Source organism: Lissotriton helveticus, chromosome 11, assembly GCF_964261635.1.
Source record: "Lissotriton helveticus chromosome 11, aLisHel1.1, whole genome shotgun sequence".
Taxonomy (NCBI): domain Eukaryota; kingdom Metazoa; phylum Chordata; class Amphibia; order Caudata; family Salamandridae; genus Lissotriton; species Lissotriton helveticus.
This window is the reverse complement of record NC_136072.1, coordinates 1,157,230,340-1,157,255,855: the sequence shown is the minus strand read 5'-3', so window position 1 is coordinate 1,157,255,855 and position 25,516 is coordinate 1,157,230,340. Positions and strand designations below refer to the sequence as shown.

The 25,516-nt window shown below is 52.9% G+C and overlaps 1 protein-coding gene across 11 annotated transcripts in view; it reads left to right on the top strand.

Annotated features, from left to right (window-relative positions):
* The window catches only part of EP400 (E1A binding protein p400), a 522,955-nt gene that overhangs the window by 340,501 nt on the left and 156,938 nt on the right, over positions 1 to 25,516 (top strand). For 9 of the 11 annotated variants that reach the window (XM_078667964.1, XM_078667963.1, XM_078667968.1 and 6 more), the window contains one exon: positions 762 to 809. The exons of the other annotated variants lie outside the window; for them this stretch is intronic. In XM_078667964.1, coding sequence (XP_078524090.1) covers positions 762 to 809 — 48 coding nt within the window. The remainder of the gene's footprint in view (positions 1 to 761; positions 810 to 25,516) is intronic. 11 annotated transcript variants of the gene reach the window in all.

Below are 25,516 nucleotides of genomic sequence, written 5' to 3'. Positions count from 1 at the left end.
GATTGAAAAAAGAAACCTAGGAAAATATTCAAATTTTCTGCAATTTTTTTTAAATTATTTTTTTTACTTCCTTCCTGTAAATTATGCTAGAAAAGTATTCACATGACTGCCACAATGATAGGTCCTTCCTCAGAGGATGCAGTTAAGGCATTATTGTCCCTCTTTTTGTAAATAAACAGATGCTTTGAGGTCCGGATTACATGTGCAGACATTAATCCCCACAGAAGATGTTGAACTCATTTTCTATGTCTGCTCCTCTTTTGGTAGAGGTTCTTTCATCCAACCTCGTCATTCTACTGATGAGAATTATGAGGGATGAAGCAAGCTACTTTCCTTGTGCCAGGAAGTGTTGCACGTGCGCTTTGAGAAGCTAGCACATTTCTTATAAATTGTTGTATGGAAGAAGTTGTCAGTTTTCACAGAAAGCAGTGGAAATGGTCTCTGTGAGACTGGACCTCAAAAAGCAGTTTCCCTAAGATACATTTCTGAGTGAGGCATTTGCATTGTGCCTCGTTCAGTCCATGATTTTTCATCTATGCCTATTTATGGAACCAGCCCAAAGAGGTTTATAGGATAATGAGAGACCAAAATAGGTCATGCTGTCTCTGCATCCCAAGGCCAACCTTGGGCCTAAATTTTCACACAAACGTTGACCAGCATCTGACCGGAAATTTGTACCAATTGGACCAGAAAGCTACAGTAACCACTCAGTGGAGCTAAATCACGCTGAAAACGAACAGCCCCAATCTTTTCTTTTGCAGATCGTTTTTGAAGTGAGCCCTAAGAAGAAAGCAAAGAATATTTTTAAGGTACGTGTTCGACAGTTAGCATAAATTCTCATGCGCTGATCAGAACGCTGGAGATACCCTGCTTTAACCAAGCTGGATGTCCTCATGGGGTGGTCATTTTGATCTTGGTTTCACTTTTTTTAGTTAAATAACACTTCATTTCCCCACCTTCATCCTCCACAATAAAGAATACTTCTCAGGGTATAGAATTTTATGCTTCACCTCTCTGAAAAAAGCTGCCACTTCATATAGATTGGCTTTAGAACCTGTGGAGAAGCATAAAATGCATTTGGTTGAGGGTAGGGAGATATCAGGCAAAGTCTGTGATGGCATAAATTCACGTAATGTTGCATTTCTTCCTTTCTGGTTTGGTTGGGAGAGGTCAAACAAATTTCCTTTTCAGAATAGTGCAAAGTGGGTTTAATGGACAGCCTGAAAATAGTGTTGCAATGGACAGGTTAAAATATACTCCAGTGTGGTGTCACTCTTCCTTTGTACTAATGAATTGTCATTGAAAACACAAGCGAATGCCAGAGTACCTGTGCAAAAGCATAGGTATGCCCCAGAAATTTCACGCACATGTGTGGTCAGTCTGTGTCTGTACTCTGATCCCAGTACTCATTCTGCCTTTCATCTCTCCCCATTTTTTCTTTCTGCTAAAGGGATTTGGATGACACTGACTAGCCCTTGAGTTTTTCCTCAAATGCCATGTTTTAGTCTATATTATGATAAATGCCTGAACTTTGCTTCCCCCATCTGCTGCCAGTTCCCTGCCTGATTTTATGTGCAGCAGTTCTAGTATTTGTAAAGATTTACAGGATATAGATTTAATTTCTCTGAAGAGCGGCACTCATAAGTACTGCTGTTAGTGCTTGGGGCCCACCGTTCTTTGCCACCTTGCAATTTTATAAGTCGCTCACCTGGGGTCATTTATAATAACATACAAGAAATAGGATTTAAAAGCACAGACGATCAGTGTGTGCAAAGCTCCCTGCACCCAGATCCCAGTGCACGGAAGCTGGAAGAAACTCTTCAGTGAGCAGACAATACTCTCTGATGTATTATCTCACAATGAAGGGTCTTATTATTGTATTTAAACCCCACCCAACGTACTACTCCACACAATCTATCTCCCTATGGTACGGAGAGGGTAACAAAGAAAGGAAACCTAAAAAGGGGGAAAAAGGTGAACTGGGGAGCACTGCTGTGTTAATTTGAGAATGAACTAAGTAGGCAGAAACATGTCGACCAGATGATCGAATTGGAGAATATCCCTATCTCTATCTCACCGTGCTTGTTTTTAATCCTGTCCATTGGGGGCACCAGAATAAAAATTGTACTCGCCCACCAAGATATAGTTTTAACCCACTCACTAGTTTTTTGTTTGCACTCTGCCCATCCTTCCCCTACAATTTAGAGATCATTTGTTGTGTGGATGACAAAAAAAACAGATCCTCTCCTATGGATGAGTTGTAGCCCACACTGGGTACCTTGCAGTCCCAGTGTGAAGAGGGGACCCTATGAGGAAGGATGTCACCCTTGGGTGAGTGAAGGTTCTCGTCTTAACACAGCAGTACTCCCCAGTTCACCTTTTGTCCCCTTTTTTGGTTTCTTTTCTTTGTTACCATCCCCGTACCTTAGTGAGATAGATACTCTCTGATGCCCAGTTTGTGTGCCAAGTCTTGATACTAGAAAACATCTCAAGATGCTTTCACTGGGGCTTGCTGCCAGGTATTCAGCAATCAGATTGTAGTAGAACTTCCGCTAAGGTACCAGTTCTTACACTAGGTTAGTAGCCAAGTCTTCCAACTTGGGTGACCTACGGGGTTGACAGACATTCATTTAGTGCCTTCTACCTGACTGGGCCTCAAGACACTGTTCTTAAATATACCCGGCGAGCTTAACAGTCTTCAGCTTCATCCTCTAGCTAGTTTCTCAGGGTGCAGCCTAAAGCTTTGTCTGCAGTGGCGTGTACCGAAAATCTGTCTCTATCACACGAGAAATTATAGCCTCGTATTGTCACTATGACACTGAGTCTCCTTGATCCTGAACTGCTTTCCAAGTATAAGCATTGCAAGCGTAACTGGTGATCCTTGTTTGGTCCAACCTTTATTCCTGGTGGCACACAAGAAGTCCGTCGCAGCTGCTGCTTCAAACACCAGCTGACTCACAGTTCTCTGCTCAAATACAAGAAAGCTTAGAGCAATATTTTCCAAATACTTGGCGTAGGATCAGAGCTCTTGAAGAGGTAGGCCTGTTTGGAGGCACTGTTTCACCTTGGCTTCACATTTCAAAAAGACAGACATCCTGTGCCTATGTCTACTGGCCCCTTCCGGTTTTCAAATGAATACTCCATTAGTATGGAGGAAGAGAGACTAAGAGTAGGCTAGTCAAACGTAACGGTCTCTCCCCCTTGTGAACGACTGGCTAACATAGTATGTTTCCTTTTTTCTCCATATTCTCCTGGGTTCTCCTGGGTTCTGACTCCTTCCCTGTCCTCATCTCCCTGGTTTCTTCTCCACACTTGTGGTGGTCTTACTTTCCTTTCCTTGTCTTCCTTTCTTAACATCTCATGTGTGTTCTAATATCTTATTTACTTTTCGTTTCTCTCTCTGTTTGTACTGTGTGATTTAGAGATTTGAGAATTACTATTAGAGAGTATTTTTTCTGGGGGCATCACACTTTACAGATGCTGAGCTTGCATGTATATTGAGCACCTTTGTTTTGCAGGCAAAAATATCGTGTAGGTCTATAGCCGTTAAGAATGTTGAATTCTAGCAGGAGGTAAAATCGTATATTTGTACCATGTGTTGGCTACAGATACACATGCTATGCCTGCCATCTACTGTTGCTCCTGGACTTTGCAAGTATTTTTCTTTGCGGATGTTTTATGATCAGCGCTGTTCGTCATATCGGATAGAGACTACTAGCTGCAGATTCCTTCACATAGAAATATCCCCAGCCGTGAGACTGGATCCAGAAAACTTTTTGCCACAGCATCCCTGCGCGCTAGGCGGCATCGCGCGACTTCGCCCAGGCGTCGTCAGCGTACGTGACGTCAGCGAGGTCACATAAGCCCCGGCACGCCTACGTCAGTGTTTTCCTTTTTCCGCGTGCAACATAGATCCGGTCCTTGCTACGGGCCTGTTTTGGGCCCTTTTTTCTTCACCATTGTCTCTTCTTTTGGTGGAACAATGTGTGAATGCCTTCGGGCTTCAAGACTTGCACGTTGTGTGAGCGTCTTATGTCGGCGACGGACCCTCACCTCATTTGTATGTGGTGTTTAGGGGAGGATCACGGCACCACTGATTGTGAAGCGTGCAAACAGTTGAAGTCGTGGCGGGAGTGCCAGATGAAACTACTCTTGGCGCGTCTCTCCAGGTCGGCTTCCTCTCCTCGGTCAGCCTCGGCAGACTGCTTCAGATACGGCCGTTGTTGTCCTCGCCCTTCTCCGATGTCGCACGAGCGTCACTTCCTGGTGGGTAAGTGTCGCAGTTTGTCCCCGGGGGCTGGTGTTAGGCCTGCCGGAGGCGTGGACTCGTGGCTCGTCCTTCTATCCACCGTTTCCCGGTGATGGGGCGTCGAGAGTCCAGATGAAGACATACGCGGCAGCTTTGCAGGCCTTGCTGGCGTCTCCTCCTCCATCCCCTCCAGGGGCGTCAGCGGATTCCTTGCCTTGCACGGGGCCCTCCGGCGCCGACTAGTTTGGATCCAGGCTTGGAGGATGTGGTGCTGTTGGGGTACGGCTCCTCGGGGGTCCCTCCTTCGGGCCATGGCACCTCTGCCTCGCCCCAAACTCCAGCGGGAGTCCCTGTGGTGTCACGGGAGGTCGCCGGAGCTCTGGTCGCATCCCTCGGCCCTTGGGCATGCAAAAGCCTCGTCCACGGCTGGGCTGATGCCGCCACTGCGCCGTTGCCTGCTCTGGGTGGTGCCACAGGGGTCGGTGACCTCTCCTTGTCCCTCTCTGGGTCGAAGCGCGGTGGGGATCCCTCGTCCCCCTCCGGGCCCCTCTAGTCCCTCCCCACAGGTGGCTGCGTCGTCGGAGGGCGAGTCGGAGGTTGAATCGTCCCTGGCGCTGCCGCATGGGTCGCCGGGCCACCTCGGCCACATTCTGTGCCAGGGCTGGCGGAGGGCTTCGTGTCACTCCCCCGGTCCCTCTCGTTCCTCCACACAGGCGGCTGCCTTGGCGGAGGTCGAGTCGGCGTCGTTCCGGCACCGCCTCTTGGCCACTTCGGCTCCGCTCCGGTCCCCTGCGGGCCCTTAACAACTTGTGTGTACTGGCTAGGGCTTCCTCTTGTTTGTGGGACTCTGCGGAGTCCTTGGGATCCGCAGCTTCCTCAGTCACCCTCCGTCGCCATGCTTGGCTTTGGGATGGCATGTTCCCTGAGAATATTTGGGAGCGGCTCATTGATCTTCCGTTTGATGGCAGCCTGTTCCATGCCCCGGCTGTCTCCGCCATCTAAAGGTTCCTGGCAGTTCTCAGTCCTCCTCCTCCTTCTCTGCCTTATCCTCCTCCTTCCCCTTCCCCTCCTCAGTGGCTGCTGAGTTGAGCTGGTTCTGAACCTTCTTTTGGCATGGTTGCCCTTGCTGTGGAGTGTGTTTTCTGGCCATTCGAGTCCTCCTTGCTGGGACTATTGCGTTGTTGGCTGCTGGACGGCCCTTTGTTGACTGTGTGTGTTTTGCTGGTGTTATCTGCACGGAATTGGTCCTGAGATTAGGCCTTCTGTTTTTCTCTTAGGCTGCCTGACAAGCCTTCCGCTGGTTTTTTCCCCCTGTGGTTCTTTCGTTTTTCCTCTGCTGCGGAAGTTCTTCCAAAGAGTGTTCCCATGTCTTGGCTTGGGACTTAACGTACCCTATGTGGGGTAGTGGTAGCTGTTATATAGCTTGCGCTCTGCTAGGGAGTTTTGGCAGCCTTTGGGTGCCTGTTATCCATGGCATTTGTGTATGTTGCTATTGCTTTTTGAGGTTGTGTGCGCGGCACCTCTTGGTGGCGTGTCCGGGCATTTCCTCACCTTCCTGCTCCTGTCCTGCGGGCTGGGATGATTCTGTGCTCTCTTGTCAGGTGTCGCCCGCCTGGTCTTCCTGGGGTCCCCGGCTGTTCTTTCTTGCTTCTGGTGGCTTATGTCTGTTGGTGCCACTCTGGTTGGCCTGTTGCCTTCCATCTGGGGTGGGCTTGCCTTCTTTTCCTTTGTTTCCTTGTGCCCTCTGATCTTCTCCTCCTGGCTTTGGATGGCAGCGTTGTTGCCTTGGAGGGGTGTGGGATGCTTCGGCTTCTCTGGCCTTGCCCTTGGTATCTCTCTTATGAGTGTAAGGGCCTCTTTAGTCTTCTTCTTCTTCCTCCATCCCTCTTGGGGTCGGTGGTGTTCTGCTTGTGGGGGCTCCTCTTGCCTGGAAGGGACCAGGTTACTTACCTGGTCCGCAGGTCTGGTCCCCTGTTCTGTCCTGGCTGGTGGGGTCCTTTCGCAGATCCTCCTTTCCCGTGGGTATGGCTAGGGTATCTATTCTACGTGAAGGAATCTGCGGCTAGTAGTCTAACAGATGTACGAATTACTTACCTTTGGTAACAATGTATCTGGTAGAGACGGTTCTAGCCGCAGATTCCTTCACGGCCCGCCCTTCCTCCGCGTTCTGCGAGGACCCTTGGGTTGGTCTTCAGTACTCCCGGTGGGGGGCTATGTCTCCTGTGAGTGCCTTTTTGCTCTTGACGGGTGGTTCTGTCTTGTTGCTGTTCGTTCCTCCTCTTGGTACTTTGGAGGATGGAGTTACATTATGGTGCTCCTGTACACCGCTGCTCTGGCTGCTCCAGGTTTGGGGCGGTTTGCCTTCAATCTCTGCCTCCCCTCCCCTCCCTTCCCTTACTCTTGCTGCTCAGGGTCCTGGCCCCCCTGCTAACCTCTGTGTTGGGGTCATCTGGTCCTGCCTTGCCCTTGTACCTTGGGGGGTGGTTGGAGTCTATGCCGGAGGGGGGGGCCCTGGAGGTTGGTTGTTCCTGTCCGTTTTGGGACTGGCCCCCCCTCCCTTGTTTCTGCATGGGGGTTGTAGGCCTGCTACATGTCATGACTTTTTACGCGTGTTCCTTGTATACGGGGGAAGGTGGGTTGCTATCTACGTGCTGGCAGGGTGGTTGTTCAGGGCTCTGCTCTCTTCTTCTGCCTCTGCCTTTGGACACTGCAGTGTTGCACTGTTCCTTATGGTGTCTTCCTCTTTTTCTATTCTTTCGCACACTGTTCCCACGCTCCCACAGTTTTTGTCTGGTGGCTCCATGTTGTGGTGCGGAAAAGTTCTCCGAAGAAAACTGACGTAGGCGCGCCGGGGTGGGGCTTATGTGACCTCGCTGACGTCACGTACGCGGACGATGCCTGGGCAGAGTCATGTGATGACACCCCGCCCCCGGCGCGCAGGGATGCTGTGGCAAAAAGGTTTCCGGATCCAGTCTCATGCCTGGGGATAATTCTACGTGAACAAATCTGCGGCTAGAATCGTCTCTATCTGAAAGAAACAGGTTAGTATTAGATTCCTTACCTTAGAATATCCCCAGGCGTCAGTCTGGATCCGGAAACTTTTGCGTAGCAGTACCCCTGCGCGTCGGTAGGCGTCGTCTGCAGGCGTCCCCTGCGGCTCCGCGTCGTCGGCGTCGTGCGCCGTGATGACGTCGCTGGAGTATATAGACGCCGCCTCCGCGCGCTGACGTCAGTTCTTCTTTTTTCCGCGCCAGTTAGCGCAGATCCGAAGAGCAGTACTCCGGTCTTTTGACCAAGTTTTTGTTACATCTAACTCTTTCAGGTGCCGGTAGGATGCCCGGTTTTAAAAGTTGCGACGGGTGCGACCGCCTGATGTCGGTCACCGACCACCATCGACTCTGCCTCCGGTGTCTGGGCGCGGACCACGACGTGGAGTCCTGCGTCGACTGCCGGGCCTTGACAAGTAAAGCTAGGCGGGAGCGGTCCCGCAAGCTGCTCGAGCTCCGGGTGTCGGCCCCGCGTCGAGAGCGGTCCCGGTCCGGTCGGAGGTCGAGGGAGCGGTCGAGAGAACGATCGCGGAGCCGCCATGAGCGCTCCGGGAGTTGTCACTATTCCTCCGGTTCCTCAGGTAAGCGACACAAGAAGTCGGGGCGTCGTCATCGTACCCCCGACTCCCACCGAGTGATGCGGCCGGGGGTTTGGGTGGCCCCACCCCCGCGGCCCCGCGTGGGTCGCCGACTGCCCCATACCCGTCGGTCCCTGGGGAAGGCGCGTCGCGCGAGGAGATTGAGGAGTTCCTCATGGCTATGAGGGCGATGTCTCCTCCGGCGATGTCTCCTCCGGCGGGGCCTACGACGCCTGCGGGCCCGTCGGTCCCGTCTGGGGGCCCGAGCGGTTCGGGTGCACCTGCCCCGACGCCGCCGGGTGCTCCGGCCCCGACGCCGCCGGCGGCTCCGGCCCCGCTGGGCCCTTCAGGGTCGTCGCCGGCTGGTCAACCGGCCTCTCCGGCGCCGATTCCATCGGGGCAACCCGTGGTACCGCCTCCGCGCGGCGCCGTGACTCCGCCGTCGGTTCTGGCCGGCGTCGGGGCGCCGGCGCCGCACGGCGCCACCCCCATTCCCTCTCTGACTCCTGACGCGGAGTCGGACCGGCATCGTCCGACGCCGAGTCCGGCGCCGTTGGGGCCCCTTGGCTCCGAGGAGCCGGTCTATATCGTTGACTCGAACTATGGCGATGAGGACGATTATGGAGAGGGTTGGGAGGGGTCTGAGGACCCTTTGTCACGAGCATGCCAGTACGACGTGGACTGGGTAGGTGACTTAGGTGATGCCAGTGGTCTGGACGAGTCGCCTAACCCTGGGTTTGTCTCGCCTCCCACTGTGGCGTCGGAGGCTGGGGCTGCCTATTCGGTGGTACTGCCTATTCGGTGGTACTGATGAGGGCTGCCAAGGCCTTGAGCCTTGAGCTCCCCGTCGCTAAGGTGAAACCTAACATCCTCACCGAGGTATTCAAACCGCAGTCATGCCCACAGGAGCCTCTGCTGCCGTTTAATGACGCCCTGACGGATGTCCTTTTGGGCACCTGGTCCAGGCCCGCTTCCGGTTCACCTGTTGACCGAAACGTTGCCAGGCGTCACCGTCCGTGTTCGGACGACCCTGCCTTCCTCTCCACCCATCCCTCCCCTGAGAGTCTGGTGATCCAAGCCTCCACTTCCCAGTCCGCATTCCCGACGGCCCCGCCCGATCGGGAATCTAAGCGATATGACCAGTTTGGCAAGAAGGTCTTCTCGTCTCTGAGTGCAGGGCTGCGGTCTTGCAATACCGCATGCCTCTTAGGCCGCTACACCCACTCTCTGTGGGATACGGTCGCGGAGTGTCTGCCGCAATGCCCGCAGGAGGTGCGGGACAAGCTCAACCAGGCCTTGGTTGAAGGCCGGGACGCGGCGAGGTATTCTATACGGTGTGGTCTTGACACGACCGACTCGCTGGGACGGGCGATGTCCACGACGGTGGCGATTCGTCGCCATGCTTGGCTGAGATCCGCCAACTTCTCGCCGGATGTCCAGAATGCCCTCATGGACATGCCTGTTCGGCGACAAAGCGGACAACGCGCTTGAGCGCTTCAAGGACTCCAGGGTCACGGCAAAGTCCTTGGGTCTCTCGACCCAGCGCCAGCAGACGGGTTCGTTTCGCTCCTTTCGTGGCCACGGAAGGGGCAGTCCCACACGTGCTGCCAGCCACGCTCCGCAGAACGCTCCTCAGCGCGGTGGCGGTCGTGGATTCCGCCGGGGTGGTGGTAGGGGACAGCGGCGAGGTCAGTCCACACCTCCCCCGCAGCAGCCTCCAAATCTTCCTAGTCCGAGCTTTCGGGCCCATGTGACGCCAGTGGGTGGCAGGGTTTGCCATCACCACTCCAGCTGGCGCACGATCACGTCGGACAGGTGGGTGCTGCAGCTCGTCCGAAGGGGCTACTCCCTCCCCTTCGAGACCACTCCTCCAGCCATGCCACCGCAGAACCACCGTGTGTCGGGGGACCACTTGACACTTCTGCAGGAGGAAGTTACGGCCCTCTTGGCCAAGGGGGCCATCGAGCGCGTTCCTGGGCCAGAAGTAGGGTGTGGTTGCTACTCCCACTACTTTCTGGTACCCAAGAAGGACAAAGGGGGCCTACGTCCTATCTTGGACCTACGGAACGTCAACGGCTTCCTCCGGAAGGAGAAGTTCAAGATGTTGACTTTGGCTCAGGTCTTGGCTGCTCTAGACCCACAAGACTGGATGGTAGCGTTGGACTTGCAGGATGCGTATTTTCACATCCCCGTCCTGCCGGCCCACCGGCGTTACCTGCGGTTCACGGTAGGCCACGAGCACTTTCAGTTTATCGTGCTCCCATTCGGCCTTACCAGCGCCCCACGGGTGTTCACGAAAGTGATGGCGGTGGTCGCAGCTCATCTGCGCCGGTTAGGGGTTTCAGTCTTCCCCTACCTCGACGACTGGTTGTTGAAGGCGGGCTCGCCCCAAACAGTCGTCCACCACCTTCAGATGACGGCAGACCTCCTGCACGAGCTGGGGTTTTCCATCAATGTGCCGAAATCACACCTGTGTCCCTCTCAAAAGCTCCTTTTCATCGGAGCGGTTCTCGACTCGGCGCAGTTTCGGGTTTATCCTCCGGAACGGCGGGTCCGGGATATTCAGGCTCTGATTCCCATCTTTCAGCCGTTGTCCCGGGTTTCGGTCAGGTTGACGCTGCGGCTTCTGGGGCTGATGGCCTCCTGCATCCTTCTGGTGCATCACGCCAGATGGCGGATGCGGGCTCTGCAGTGGGACCTGAAGTTTCAGTGGGCCCAGCATCAGGGCAACCTGTCCGACCATGTCCTGATCTCGGAGGGCACTGCGAGACAGTTGCAGTGGTGGCTTACGGACCGCGATTGGGTCAGGGGCAGATCCCTCTCCCTTCCCCAACCGGAGCACGTAGTTGTGACGGACGCGTCCCTCCAGGGCTGGGGAGGCCACTTGGGAGAGGCGGAGATCAGAGGCATCTGGTCTCCGGCGGAGTCCCGGCTCCATATCAACATGTTGGAGCTGCGGGCGATTCGCCTAGCACTGAAGGCATTCCTCCCCTTTGTCAACGGGAGTGTAGTGCAGGTGTTCACGGACAACACCACCGCCATGTGGTACTGCAACAAACAGGGCGGTGTGGGGTCGTGGACCCTTTGCCAGGAGGCTCTGCGCCTCTGGCAATGGCTGGAACGTCAGGGCGTGACTCTGACGGTTCAACACCTGGCAGGTTCTCTGAACGCCAGGGCGGACGAACTCAGCCGTCGGTGCTCGGTGCATCACGAATGGCGTCTGAACTCGGACGTGGTGAGAGGCCTCTTTCTGCAATGGGGAGAGCCTTGGTTAGATCTATTCGCCACAGAAGAGAACGCGCAATGTCATCAGTTCTGCGCGTTGGAGTTTCCAAGACGGCACTCGCTCGGCGACACCTTTCGGCGCGAGTGGAGTTGCGGTCTGTTGTACGCCTTTCCGCCTATACCACTTCTGCCCAGAGTGCTGAAGAAGATCAGGCGCGACCGGGCCCAAGTTATCCTTGTGGCTCCGGACTGGGCTCGAAGATACTGGTATCCCGAGCTACTCAGCATGTCAGTCGGTCCCTCGATCCGCCTGCCCCTTCAGGAGGACCTTCTGTCGCAGCAGTAGGGGACGGTCCTCCACCCAAACCTGTCCAGCCTCCACCTCCATGCGTGGAGATTGAGCGGCGACAGTTGAGGCCATTCGACTTGCCTCCTGAAGTCTGTGATGTGATTCTGGCAGCCAGGCGTCCCTCCACAAAGTCGGTATACGCCTGCCGGTGGAACAGATTTGTGGCATGGTGCACAGCAAAGGCTGTGGATCCCCTTTCTGCCCCTCTTTCCGAGGTTCTCCTCTTCCTTCTTTCTCTTGCCCAGCAGGGCTCTGCTCTGGGCACTATCAAGGGCTACCTTTCTGCCCTTTCCGTCTTCTTGAGGCTACCTGATCAGCCATCCTTATTCAAGTCCCCTATTGTACTGAGATTCTTGAAAGGCATCACGCACATGTATCCACCTGTTCCGTTTGTGATGCCTCAGTGGGACTTGAACCTGGTTCTGACATTCTTGATGTGTGCTCCCTTTGAGCCGCTTCATTCCTGTCCTCTCCGTCTTCTCACTTTAAAGACGGCCTTCCTGGTTGCCATCACCTCTGCCAGGAGAGTGAGTGAGCTCCAGGCTCTTTCTGTTAAACCTCCTTTCTTGTCCGTTCATCCTGACAAGGTGGTTCTTAGAACTAGACCTTCTTTCCTGCCCAAAGTAGTTTCTGCTTTTCACATCGGGCAGTCCATCACCTTACCCTCCTTCTTCCCGCCTCCGCATCCTTCAAAAGATGAAGAGCGGCTCCATCGTCTGGACCCAAAACGTGCGCTTTCATTTTATATGGATCGCACACGCCAGTTCCGGGTGGATGACCAACTGTTTGTTGGCTACGTGGGTGAGAAGAAGGGAAGGGCGGTACAGAAACGAACCATCTCTCGGTGGGTCGTCCTGTGCATCAAAGCATGCTACTCTTTGGCTCGGAAGGAGCCTCCTGTTGGGCTGAGGGCCCATTCCACTCGGGCCACGGCGGCTACTACTGCCCTGGGCCGGGGAGTCCCTTTGCAGGACATTTGCCAGGCGGCTACGTGGGCCTCGCTGCATACCTTTGCGAGGCATTACTGCCTGGACAGTCAAGTCCGGAGGGACGGCTTCTTTGGCCGTTCGGTCCTCCAGGATTTTCTGGTGTAGGATTGTATTGGTTCGCAGACCCACCACCGGGGTTGGTATTGCTGGGGTATCTATTCTAAGGTAAGGAATCTAATACTAACCTGTTTCTTTCAGATGAACAAGTTACTTACCTTCGGTAACGATATATCTGTAAGAAACAGTAGTTAGTATTAGATTCCTTACCGCCCCGCCCATCCTCCCCGTTCTGCGAACTGATACCTAGGGTTAAGGACATCCCTTTCAGGGCCCTAGTTTCATATGGCACCAGTGTTAGTTCTCACATGGCTCTGCGTGTTCTGGCGCGGAAAAGCTGTGTGCAAAGAACTGACGTCAGCGCGCGGAGGCGGCGTCTATATACTCCAGCGACGTCATCACGGCGCACGACGCCGACGACGCGGAGCCGCAGGGGACGCCTGCAGACGATGCCTACCGACGCGCAGGGGTACTGCTACGCAAAAGTTTCCGGATCCAGACTGACGCCTGGGGATATTCTTAGGTAAGGAATCTAATACTAACTACTGTTTCTTACAGATATATCGTTACCGAAGGTAAGTAACTTGTTCACCAGATACATAGTTACCGAAGGTAAGTAACTCGTACTTTTCCTCCCCCGCTCGAGGTATTGTGCATGTACAACGGCTCATTTGTTAGAAAGATTTTTCCTCCATCGGGCTCAGATGGACAGCATCGGAGCTCAGCAGCATTCGACATCCACGTGACCTAGACAACACTCACGGATTCTAGGAGCCGGTACACACACATGCCTCGAGAATGACCATTTCCGGGTGATGGAGATGAAAAAGGACCTCTTCCGAATGTGTCCTTGGTGAGGGGCCATATACGCACACTCTGATACACACAAGGTGTGTAATTTATGGCTTTCTCTGGAGCAAAAAGACGAGGAGTGCGCGACTTGTGCACCATTCAAAAGTAAGACGACTCTTTGGACCAGTAAGGGTTGACACCTGCCACACACCATGGAACTGGCAGCCGAAGCGGAGCTCTCACACAACAGCAACGTGGAAAGTGAAGCAGGTGCTCCAGTAGGAGGTGGGGTGGTCATGGCCAGCCTCCACTATGTCGCTTCTTCATCCTCTTGAGAAGAACACACTCTGGTTCATGAAGAGGGGTCCAAATCGCCAAGGCTTAGCTGTAAATCTGGGCCGAGGATCAAGATAACGCCACATACCAGGAGTATAGTAGACCCCTGGGTAAAGAAAATCTTAACACTCCCCTCCACCACCCCCGACCATGCCCAGATGCGCCACAGCGCTCGGGCTCAGGCCAGCACCGTGATCACGCTTCCGAGCCGAGAAGGTAAGAGAATGTTCTCGTGCCCAATTGGGTTAACAGGCCACTGCACAGGCACGGTTCCAGCACTTCACCGTAACCTAAGCATAAGTCAATGTCGACTGATCCACCAGCACCTAAAGTTAAGTCTGCACCAACTGACACATAGGTACAGAAGCATAAATCACCTCTGGCAAGCACATCGGCACCGAAGGATGCCAAGCAGGCTGTGACCCCAAGAAAATCATCAGATCTGAAGAAGCACTTTGCCTCGTGCACAACGGAATCGAAGCAGACCTAAGTGCCAAGGACTGAAAAACTACATGGGCACTCTTATGACCGGAAGAAAAGTCTCAACAATGGGGTTTCCACGCCACACAACATTTCTGAGGACACACCACTGAAGGAAGCTGGCTCTGTATATACTATACCAAAATGAGGTATAGTGTGCACAGAGTCCATTGGAACCCCAAAGATAGGCAGAGGTAAAGTAGATAGCACCTTACTCTCTATTTGTGGTAGTGTGGTCGAGCAGTAAGGCTTTATCAGAGGGTAGTGTTAAGCATTTGTTGTACACACTCAGTCAGCAAATGAATTCACACACTCAAAGAATGACCTTCAGACCAATTGTTTTTGTATACACATATTCTTTTAGTTATTTTATTTCCTAGTACCAAGCAAGCCTGGCACAGGTAAGTGATAAATACTTTGCAATAAATATACAGTTGTAACGCAGTTTGGATTGTAATTGTATATGCACTCTGTTTTGATTTACACTACTGGTACTGAGAAAAGCAATGCTCTGGTAATACAGTACATATACTTTGAATGGGCTTTTTAGTAAAATGACCAGTTTCTTTCAGATTACTTATCTTACACAGTGTAGTCTACCTGGATACTTCACTGGGACATTTCCTGTAAACCGGTAAGTAAAAGCGGTTTCGTTATTTAGTACAGTTGTGAAAGGTTTTCCAACTCCAAACTTAGAAACTTTTCAAAGAAAAACAGTCAATGTTATCCTATGGAGGAAAATAGTGTTATTGGTACAAAGGTAACTACTTTGTTGTGGGAGTTGGTATTCTAGGGTTAGACTCAGGGGTCCCCCAGGGTCAAGGATGCACTCTTGTTGTACCCTCAGCGGCACTAGAGCGGCCAGATGCATAGTGCTGAGGCCCAATGTTATCCAATGGGGTATAGGGGGCCTCCAGTTGGTGGCTGCTGGCTAGAGGGGTGAATGATCTATGCCTGGGCAGTGGGTTGTAGGCATGGCACACAGGGATGTGTGCCATGTCGACTCTTCACTTTGTTCTGCACCAAGACACACAGCCTGCAAAGGCAGTGTGTGAGTGTATGGTGCAGGGCCCCTGAGGATGGCACAATAAGTGCTGCAGCCCTTAGAGGTCTTCCCTGGTCATAGGGGGTACCTAGTGTACCGTTTACCAGGGGCTGTCCTGTGCGGCCGGGGATGCCATTTGGCTATCGGTTTCAATGCAGTTTTAGGGAAAGAACATAGGCCCTGGGTACCTGATTAGCAGGAGCCCAGGGCACACTCAGTCAGCAGTACATCAAAAAGTGGGGGCAACCATGCAGAAAAAGGGCACTTTCTCACAACCACCGGCTCCAAAGAAACAGAAGACTCATACCCAGAGTGTGAGTGATGAACAAGGCATTGTCTTTGAGGAACTGCAACAATTTATGCAGGAAATGATCATAAAGAAAATGCCAAGAGACATGCTCCGGATGAATCCTTGCAACAGTCTCCACCCAAAAAAGTGAAACAGGAACATAGGGCTGCAAGACCAATGTCTTTTACCCCCCCCCCCCCCCCCCGAGTCACCACAAACACAATTACCCCCTCTAAAAGAGGAAGAGTGGGTGATACAGGGTACCGACTCCCAAGGAACACAGGATACCCAACATCCCCCTGACCCTTTGTATGATTATGATGTGGTCCTGCCAGACCCAGATATGGTGCCACCAATACCTGCGAAAGCATCACGGCCAGATGACTCGTCCTTATACCTCAATTTCATCCAAACAGCAGCAGAGTACCACAAGCTCCCCACGCACACTACAGAGGAGCCAACTGGCTTCCTATTGGAAACACTTTCAGGCACAGAGCGCACAATTTAATATCTCCCAACGATTGGTTCCGTTCATAATTTATCCAAAAACATCTTCGGGGACTCAGTCAAATCCAGGGTCCTAACTCCTCGCATAGAAAAGAAATACAGGCTATCTCCAACTGACTATTTACATACGACTACATCCCCAATCAGATTTCCTAGTTGTCGCCACATCCAGGAAAAGAGCTGCAGCACAAGGTACTGGAGAGGTGCCTCCTCCAGAAAAAGCAAAAGAATAGGCAGAGGAGTAGCAGCAGGTCACGTAAACTACTGCAAGATCGCTAATTCAGTTGGCCTACACTCCAGATACAATAGGGCAACTTTGGTTAGATGCAAGATCTAATGCAGCATCTCCCGAAATAATACAAAAAACTAAGAGAAGACCGAGTAAATTAGGGGAGACAAATCGAATATCTAGTGTTGGTTTCATCCAAGGCCCATCAGGTACTACACTGATGGAACAACTCAAACAAAAGACACACAATTGATGGACTGAATGCTGAAAAAAATTAAAGCATTCACCCCCAGTCAAGAGATCTGGATTAAATCCATCATTCGTTTGCTCACCATGCCGCCCCAGTTTAGACCTGGCCATATGCAAATCAGCCTTTACCCTGTGCCTAATGGGAATAGTCCAGCCCGAACTGCCAAGCCAGGTCCTCACTGGATTGAAGCTAGCCTGGCTGAAGAGGGGTGTTACCCTGAAACCGGTCCCAAGATGCTTGTTTGCGGTTCAGGGAAAACCTGGCTTGGCAGTAAGGGCTGGACTGTTCTCATGAGGCACAGGGTCAAGACTGATTTGCATATAGCTGGGTCTGAACTGAGGTGGCGAAGTGAGCTAAGAACGATGATGGATTCAACCCAGATCTGTGACTGGGGGTGAGTGTTTGAAAAGTTTCAGCACTCCGTCCATCATCTCTTTGCGTTTGCTTTGGAACAACTCAAACATTCTGAAGAGAAGAACCTTCAAAGACCCAGACCCACAGATATCAATCACAACCAATGTATCACTCATGGGGTTGTGTGCTCATATGAAGGACATTGTGGTTCAGGGACACTGAACCTCACAGAAACAGACATTGCACATCAACATGCTTGAGCTTCTAGCCATCTTCACGACCCTCAAAGCATTCCTGACAAACATTACAGGGAAAACTGTCCTTCTCTTTTTTCAGACAATATGACTGCAATGTATGACATCCAGAAACAGGGAGGGGGCATTCCATACAACTGTCACAACTAGTGCAGACCATGTGGGAATGAGCCAACAAACTCAAAATTCTCCTATTGGCTCAATACATACCAGGGTATGAAAACTCCATTGAGGACCTGCTTAGCAGGATAAAGCAGCAAGTTCAGAAGTGGGAAACGCACACTCCATTACTGCAAAGCTTCGTGGATGGCCTCTGGGCCTAACCGCGTCGGATCAGCTCTCCGTCAATGGAATGGACACGTTCAAATTCTACCCTCAGTGCCACACAAAGTACCCGTGCACTGATTCTCACAGGTTGTATAACTTGTGCTTGTCTCCGGAGCACAAGAAAGAAGACTGCAAAGCTTGCAGATCGTTTCGATCTAAGAAATAACCTCGCGATAGTCTGGCTCGACGTCAAGAGATGCAGCGTCAGAGCATCGAAGACACGCCCAACATCTTCGGTGAAGATTCTAGTCAAGAAGATGTTGAGGCATCAGCGGCAGAAGATAAAAAAGCCTTCTTCTTGCAGGACTCCGACTCAGAGCTAGAGATAGACCTCGACGCCGAAGAACTGCAGCAGGGATAAGGCGATGTGAGTATGGAATACCTCATGCCCCTTCAAATCACTCCCAAAAAGACTTCGGCAGTACCTCTGCCTTCTGGCCAAGGTTGACACCGAGATGACTTTTCCAACGCCCGCCTCCCGGAAACAACCATTCAAGCCTTACAGCTTGGTACCGAGTCGGCAAACATCCTCGTCTTAACCAAAGCCATACGGTTCCAAACAGAAATCCAGCTCGGAGCTGAAATCCTCCACGCCGAAAGCCAAGCAGCCTTCGGAGCCGAAATCTTCTATACTGAAAGGCCGGTACGCGCCGGCACCGAAAGCACCGGTGCCGAAACAATTCTTTTTTTTTTTTGTGAAAATATGTTTTTATTGCGAAAATATAGAAGATGCACATCTTACAATGACACCCGAGCATATGCGCAGGAGGGATAACATGCCAACTCCAAAATAATACACAGCCAAATACGGCCCACATCCCGGAGGCTGGGCGGCGTAGGAACAAGGCATGTAGTGAGGATAAAGGAAGTGCATTTGTGTGCTAAGGATACCAAACCATCAATACATTCGCTGATTTTTATGCTCCAAATTCTGAGTACATATAACATTACAACAATAACCAAAAAACCCCCTAAAAAACCAAACAAAGGCATCAGTAGTACAAATTCTAAGAAGGTAAGTCACTAGTGTGGGGACAAGCTAGGGCATGGAGCGTATGAAGCTGCTGGACCTATGGGGATCCCCGCTGTGTTTCAGCAGACATTACAAGGAAACTTAGCGTGGGTACAATGGGCTCCTACACCCGATCAAGACCCCCTAACTCTAAACCCTCCCCAGCACTGTCGGACTCCGGATCAGCGGGAGTAAACAGCTCAGCGCTGGTGGCATCTGATTCATCCTCTGTTAGTCCCTCCATGCACAGCACCCTCCAGGCAAGCAGGTCCTCTTGCAATTTCTCATCTCTGCGAGTACGCTGCATGTGCGTCTCCTCAGCTAGAGCCCATTCTTTCGCATCTCTCAGCCAAACAGAAAGGTCAGGTGCCCTCTGGCCCATCCACGTGATGGCCACTCGTCTCCTCGCTAGGACCAATAGAAGTTGCAGGAACTTATAGGACAACTTTTTCTTCCTGGGCCTGGGTATCAGTGCCAGGAGACAATGGAGCGGGTCTAATAGGAGCTCGATATGCGTGGCCCGGGCAATGTGGGGCACCACTTTCTTCCAAAAGTCCTGTACCGGAGGGCAGACCCACGCTAAGTGCAGAAAGCCCGCTCTCTGTGCTCCACATCGTGGGCAAGTGTGACGTCTATCAGCCGAGATACGATGCAAGGACCCAGGGGTCATATATGTCCGGTGGAGGAAGTTAAAGTGTATTAGTTTAAAACGCGCGTTGCAGGAGACCTTGTGGGTTAAAAGCCCTATTCGCTTCCGCTGGTCCGGTCCCAGCGACACCCCTAAGTCCGCTTTCCAGGCCGCCCAAGCCGGCGCCGTCGGGGGGGGGTTGAATCCCGGCGCATGGCCGAGTAGAGAAGGGAGATCAACCGTCTGCCTCGCCCACAGGACAAGATGACGTCCAAGGTATGCGTAACTGGAGGGGCCTCCGGGTACTGGGGCCATGTTGTCCTGGCCACATCTTGGAGGCTCCGATATTGAAGGTATTGCCCCCTTCCCAGCTCAAAGGACTCCCTGGCTCGTTCAAGGGATAAGAAAGAGTCGTCCGGGTAGAGATCCGCTAGTGTCTCACATCCACCAGAGCGCCACCCTCGGTAGGACATAGTCTCTTCCAACCGGAGTACCGGGCCTAAAATCCATATCGGGAGCTCCCTATGAAAAGGCGCTCGCCTCAACACCTTCTCAACAAACCGCTGCCAGATTTCGGCAGTGTGGCGCACCACATACGGTAAGGTGTCATCGGTGCCTCGGCCCTGCATCAACGCCTCTCTCAGGACCCTTTCATTGGCCGTACCTGCTAGTAGAGCCAGTTCCCAGTTCTGTTCCTCTGCAAACCACCGCGCCGCCGGGAGGAGCTGCGCCGCAAAGTAATATAGTTCTAATCTCTGGGCTTCGAGGCCTCCCTCTTCCCATGAGCGCACCACCATGCGCAAAGCCACTCTGCTGTGCCCCCCCGCCCAAAGCAGGGAAGTGAGGAGCGAGTCCAAGGTGCGAAACACTCGGGAAGGCAACGGACATAAGGTATTCTGCAAGATATATAGGATTCTAGGGAGCATCACCATTTTGGCCACCGCCAGCCGTCCCATGAGAGAGAGAGGAAGCGTATTCCAAAAGGTGACAGACTTGCGGAGGGCTATAAGCACCCTGTCCACATTGCGAGTCAGCAGGGCATCATCAGACGCGGCCACCTGAATGCCAAGGTAGCGAAACTCCTCCCATTCCCAACGGAGGCCCTGGTAGGGTCTGTCCACGCCTGGGTCCGGGGCGCAGGCCGTCAGCGGAAAAACTAGGGACTTGTGAAGATTGATACGCAACCCAGAAGCCGCACTAAAGCGGTCCAGGACCCACATCAAGGCGGGAAGGGCCTCAGAGGGGAAGGCAAGATAAAAGAGTGCATCATCCGCGTATAGGGATATCACATTAGCAGTGTCACCCACGGCTATCGCCCAGCGCTGAAGTGCAGCACGGGCGGATACGGCAAGGGGCTCAATCGCAAGTGCGAAAAGGAGGGGGGACAGAGGACAGCCCTGTCGGGTGCCCCTCCCCAACAACCACTCCTCCGAACGGGCCGATCCCAGCCGCACCCTGGCCCGGGGCGCTCCGTAGAGTACCCGGATCCAAGCGCGAAATTCAGGTCCGAATCCCGTCTTCTGGAGCACCTGCATCAGATATCCCCAGTGCACTGTGTCAAAGGCCTTAGCCAGATCGATTGACACCAAGACATGAGGGCCCTCTCGACCCCTCACCTCATGCAGGATATGGTTTAGGCGGCGCAAATTCATCGCCGTATTACGACCCGGGATAAATCCGCACTGGTCGGGATGTATCAGCCGAGTCATAAGTGGGGCGAGTCGAGTGGCCAACAGTTTGGTGAGAATTTTTGCGTCCGTATTTATCAAGGTGATAGGACGGTATGCCGCGGGGTCAGCACTATCTCCGCCCGGCTTTAAAATCATGCACACTTCTCCTTGGTTCATAGTGGTCGGAAGGGTGCCCTTTTGAAAAGCCTCATTATAGACTTGCAACAGGAGGGGGGCCAGGACGTGACCGAAGGAGTGATAGAACTCTGCCGGATAGCCGTCTCCACCAGGGGCCTTGGCCCGAGGGAGGGCGGCCATTGCCGCAGTTATCTCACTCAGTGTCAGTTTCGCGTCTAGTTCCTTCGCCGTTGCTTCCGGCAAGGCTTGGAGGTCCAGTTCCTCCAGATACGATTGATAGGTATCTTCCGTAACCATCGGGTCCGCCTCATATACCGACTGCAGGTGGTTTCGAAGGACCTCGAGGATATCTAATTCAGAGTGGACCATAACCCCATGCGGGTCGCGCAAGGCAACTATCCTTTCAGGTGCGAACTCACGGCGAAGTATCCAGGCCAACAGGCGGCCAGATTTATCGCCCTCTCGGTGGAGTCGCTGCCTGTACTGGCCCAGTGTAACTTTATCAAGCCGGGAAAGGATGTCGTGGATCGAGACCAGGGCGTCCTCCTCAGCCTGCAGATCTAGGGCATCCGGGTCTTGGCGGGACTGGGCGCGCCGAAGCGCAGCCTCCGCATCCTGCAACTCAGATAGCAGTTGTTTTCTGACCCCATACGTGAGGCCCATACACGCCCCCCGCACTACTGCTTTCAATGCATCCCATTTAGCAGAATAGGGCAGCTCGTCACCTCCCCAATTGAGGTCCACATAGTCCAACAGTGAAGTTGCCACATGATCCTTACCCACTGGATCTTGAAGGAGGTCAGCAAGCATTCTCCATGTGCGGGGGCGTGTAACCCGATCAGGCCACTGCGCCACACACGACACAGGGGCATGGTCCGACAAATACCGGGCCTGATGGGTAACCGTCAAGGTAAGAGACGGGGTAAGGTTAGCCGCCAGTACGCGGTCCAATCTGCTATGGGTACCGTGCGTCGGGGTGTAACAGGTATAGAGCTTCTGCGTAGGATGACAGGCCCTCCACACGTCCAACGCACCAAGGTTGTGCATCACGTCCCGCAACCGTGCCGTCATACGGGGCTTAGTGCCCGACCGGGGCGGATGGCGGTCCAACTCCGGGTGCAATATACAATTAAAGTCTCCAAACCAAAGGAGGGGTGCATCCAAACTAGGGGCCACCAGGTCCTGGATCGGAGAGAAGAAAGCCGGGTCATCGGTGTTAGGGGCATAGGTGTTAAGCAGTAAGAGTTCCTTATCATCTAATCTAAGTCTCACTGTGAGAAGTTAGCCTGATAGGTGATGTTTCCAATTCTGGAACCACCTGTTATCAGACCAAACAGTCCCTTATGGTGTCTGGTTGTAAGTCAACCTTATTAGACAAGCTATCCTAGGGGTAGCATGGACTAAGCAGCCTAAAGGCTTAACTTAAGAGGTCGTGTTAAGCGAGCTGTTTTACCACATACAATCCTGTAATATCAAATGAAAGGACACCACACAAGTATATATTATAAAAATATATGTATTTATTACTAAAAACAATCCCCAGTATTCTTTATGAATAAAGGGGCACAAGCGTTAAATCAAAAGCACAGTTTAAACATACAAAGTTGCACAATTATGGATGAGGGCGGGGGGCCACTCAAACCATATACTAAACAAGTGGTATAAGAGATACCAATCGAACAGTGGTTAGGCCTAGGGCCTAGGGAATCGCTGGGAGCAGTCGGGACAAGCAATGCTGAAGTCGGGAGAGGCCCACGGGATTCGGGTGCAGTGCGGAAAGCGCACGCATGCACCAATGTTAACCAATGGTGCGTAAAAGTTGTAAAGTTAAAGTTTAAGGACACTTCCGCTGAACCTTGAGGAACAAAACTTAAGACACAGACCCTAGAGATGTGTACCAGTGTGGTAACACCGGCGGAGCAAAGTTACCTCACCCACAGGAAGCGGGTGCACAGGGTCGAAGTTGAGTCGGGTTTCGTCACGCAGGCTCTTGGTGCTTGAAGCTGAAAGGGCTGCAGGCGGGGTGAAAGAGAAGTGTCCGGTGGAGTCCAAGGGTGGACTCGAGTCGAAAAGTACCTGAAAGCAGAGGGGACAGAGTCTGGGTCACTCAGCAGTGACCAGGGTGGAACCAGGACGGAACCAGGCAATGTCGGGCGCAATCAGGTGGTCGTCGAGGAGCTTCTCTCCGCTGTCACGTGGGCTCTGGGGCATCTACGACGTCCAGGAGCAGGTCACGATCTGTCCCACGCAGGCTCTCGCCGTCGGCGCTGTCGGCTTCAAGATTGGAGCAAACAACACTTGGCAAAAGCAATCCACTCGGAACCGGGAGATTGCTTCTCACTCGAACCAGGAGGGTCAGAGTGGGGGCTCCTTTTCAGGGGAGCTGGTGCCAATCTGGAGCAACCAGAATCGCAGGTCGAATTTCAAGTTTCGTCAACACAGGGGCCACAAGCCGGCTGGCAAGTGACCGGGCCAACGCGTTGAGCCAAAAGAAGCAGAAGGGCCCCACGCAGCACTCGTCGAGTGTGGAGGGCTGAACCTCGGTGCAAGTGTGGCTCAGGGTTGGGGCTTCTCAAACCCCGGTGTACAGCTTCGAGGGTCACTCATGGGCTGCACGGTCAGCGTCTCGTGGTCTTTCCAAGATGGCGTGCCCCACGCTTCCGGTCGCCTCCACGGGTCTCAGCTCTGCAGGGACTGTGGATCGGGCTGTTGGAAGGCAGGCAAGCTTGATCTCGTCGATCTCTGTCGCTCGAGTTCCGGCGGGAACTGCGACAAAGCAGACGTCGATGGCTGGATGGTGCCTGTTTGCACAGGGTGGTCACTCCTTGACCACAAGGGAGATTCTTCGGGCTTCTACGTCGAGTAGGATGTCGAAGGGTCCAGAGTTTCGTTTCTTATGTTTCATCAGGATAATCTGAAGTGCATTGGCACTGCTCCCACTCTTATTCGAATCTGGGGGGCTGGATTACCTGCTAGGTCCCCTCCTATGGGTGGGACCCAGGAAGGGGGTGGATACACCCCTTTCCTTTGATCCAGGCCGCCCTGGCACGAGGGCTGGAGTGCCCCAGAACCGGTTTGGCCGGATTATGCAAGGGGCAGCCTTGTGCTCCCCAGGCAGTGTCTGGTTTCTTTCAAACCTCCCCGCTACAATCCATTATCTCCTGTCTGAGGGGGTGTAGCACCTCCCTGCGACAGGAAACCCTTTGTCCAGGCCCCATTTGGCTGAGTTTCGGTCAGCTTCAGGGGGTCAGACTCGTGTCTGTGGCAGAGGCATCCATTTTGTGGATCCAAGGTCCTTTTAGAAATTAACCGCATTTAAGTAAAGTAACATGTCTTACCCCTCTAGAGGGGTGGAATGCTATCCCCGTCGCCAGAACTGGCGAGGGGATAGTATTCCAAATCGTATGACACCTTACACAACATGTTTTGATAAAGCCAAACCAAAGTTGCTATATAACCGCGAGGATTATAAGGCGCTTAAGAGTATATGGTATGGCATTATCCTGAAACGGCTTAGGGAGTTGTTCCCGACAGCTGCAGACAGGCTCAGCTCATGCTAGAGCTCCATCTCACATTAAACCACGCACTCTGCCTCCAGGATTGATGAGGCCTTCCATAGGAGTGGCTCACAGGTTAATATGTGTCCAGATATAGGTTTAGATATAGGTATACTATATCTAAGTAAGGGGTGATTACACCACCTTACCCCAGCTGAGTGATCAGCCAGTTGTGTCAATTTAAGAACCAGCCAGGGGTGGCAAAAGATATGCTGCAGCCCCTGGTAGGCCTTGGTGGCCCCTATGCCCTGGGCACCTATAGTGCATTATACAGGGGCTGACAAGGAGTCCATTTCCAATTGTGGTATGTGCCTATAGCACATGTATCAGTAATTTAGTGAGAGAACAGCAGGCTGGGGGTCTGATCAGCAGGCCCACAGCCTCAGTAGTCGAAAACCAGTGAAGCAAAAAGCAAAAATTTGGGGTGACCATAGGATAGCAGACCCTACTCTCCTACACTCACCAACAAGTACCTACCCTCCACATCCGCATCAACATACTGGACAGCGCAGGGGATCCCCGGAGCCACCCAAATGAGGACCCCCCTAGCATATGTAGAGAAGGAGGAATGAAAAATCTGGCCCCTCCATTTCTTGGACAGGCGCTGCGCACCGTCGTCATCCAAATGGGTCTCCTGCAGGCAAGCCACTGAAACCCCATGTCGCTTCAGAAAGGTGAGCACTCTGTGTCTCTTGGTGCAAGTACCCAATCCACGCACATTCCACGTTAAAAATTTAAATCCCATGTCCAGCCATTACGCCCAATCGGGGCACAGTGGAATGACAACATGCCCTGCTCCCACTCGGTCTCCACAGTAGGTAGATGGAAAGGAGGAGCACCACGAGGGAACCCTCCACAACTCGAACTCAATATACACATGATGCCAGCAACAATGTCTGCGTAAAACACAACCCACCCCACAGCAATCCCAACAACCGAAACATTCGCACATGACGTCAGCAAAACCCTCACCAAGAACCCCCTCCCACCCTCCAACAACCCCCCAAAACATGGAACTTGTGCAAAAACAGCTTCCCCACCCCCACCCACGAGCAAAAGGATAGCAACAAAGAAAAACGCCACCCTGCCCTTCCCCTGCCAGTGCCAGGACGTACACAGCCACCCCATACAACACACTCAACCACCACTCACAC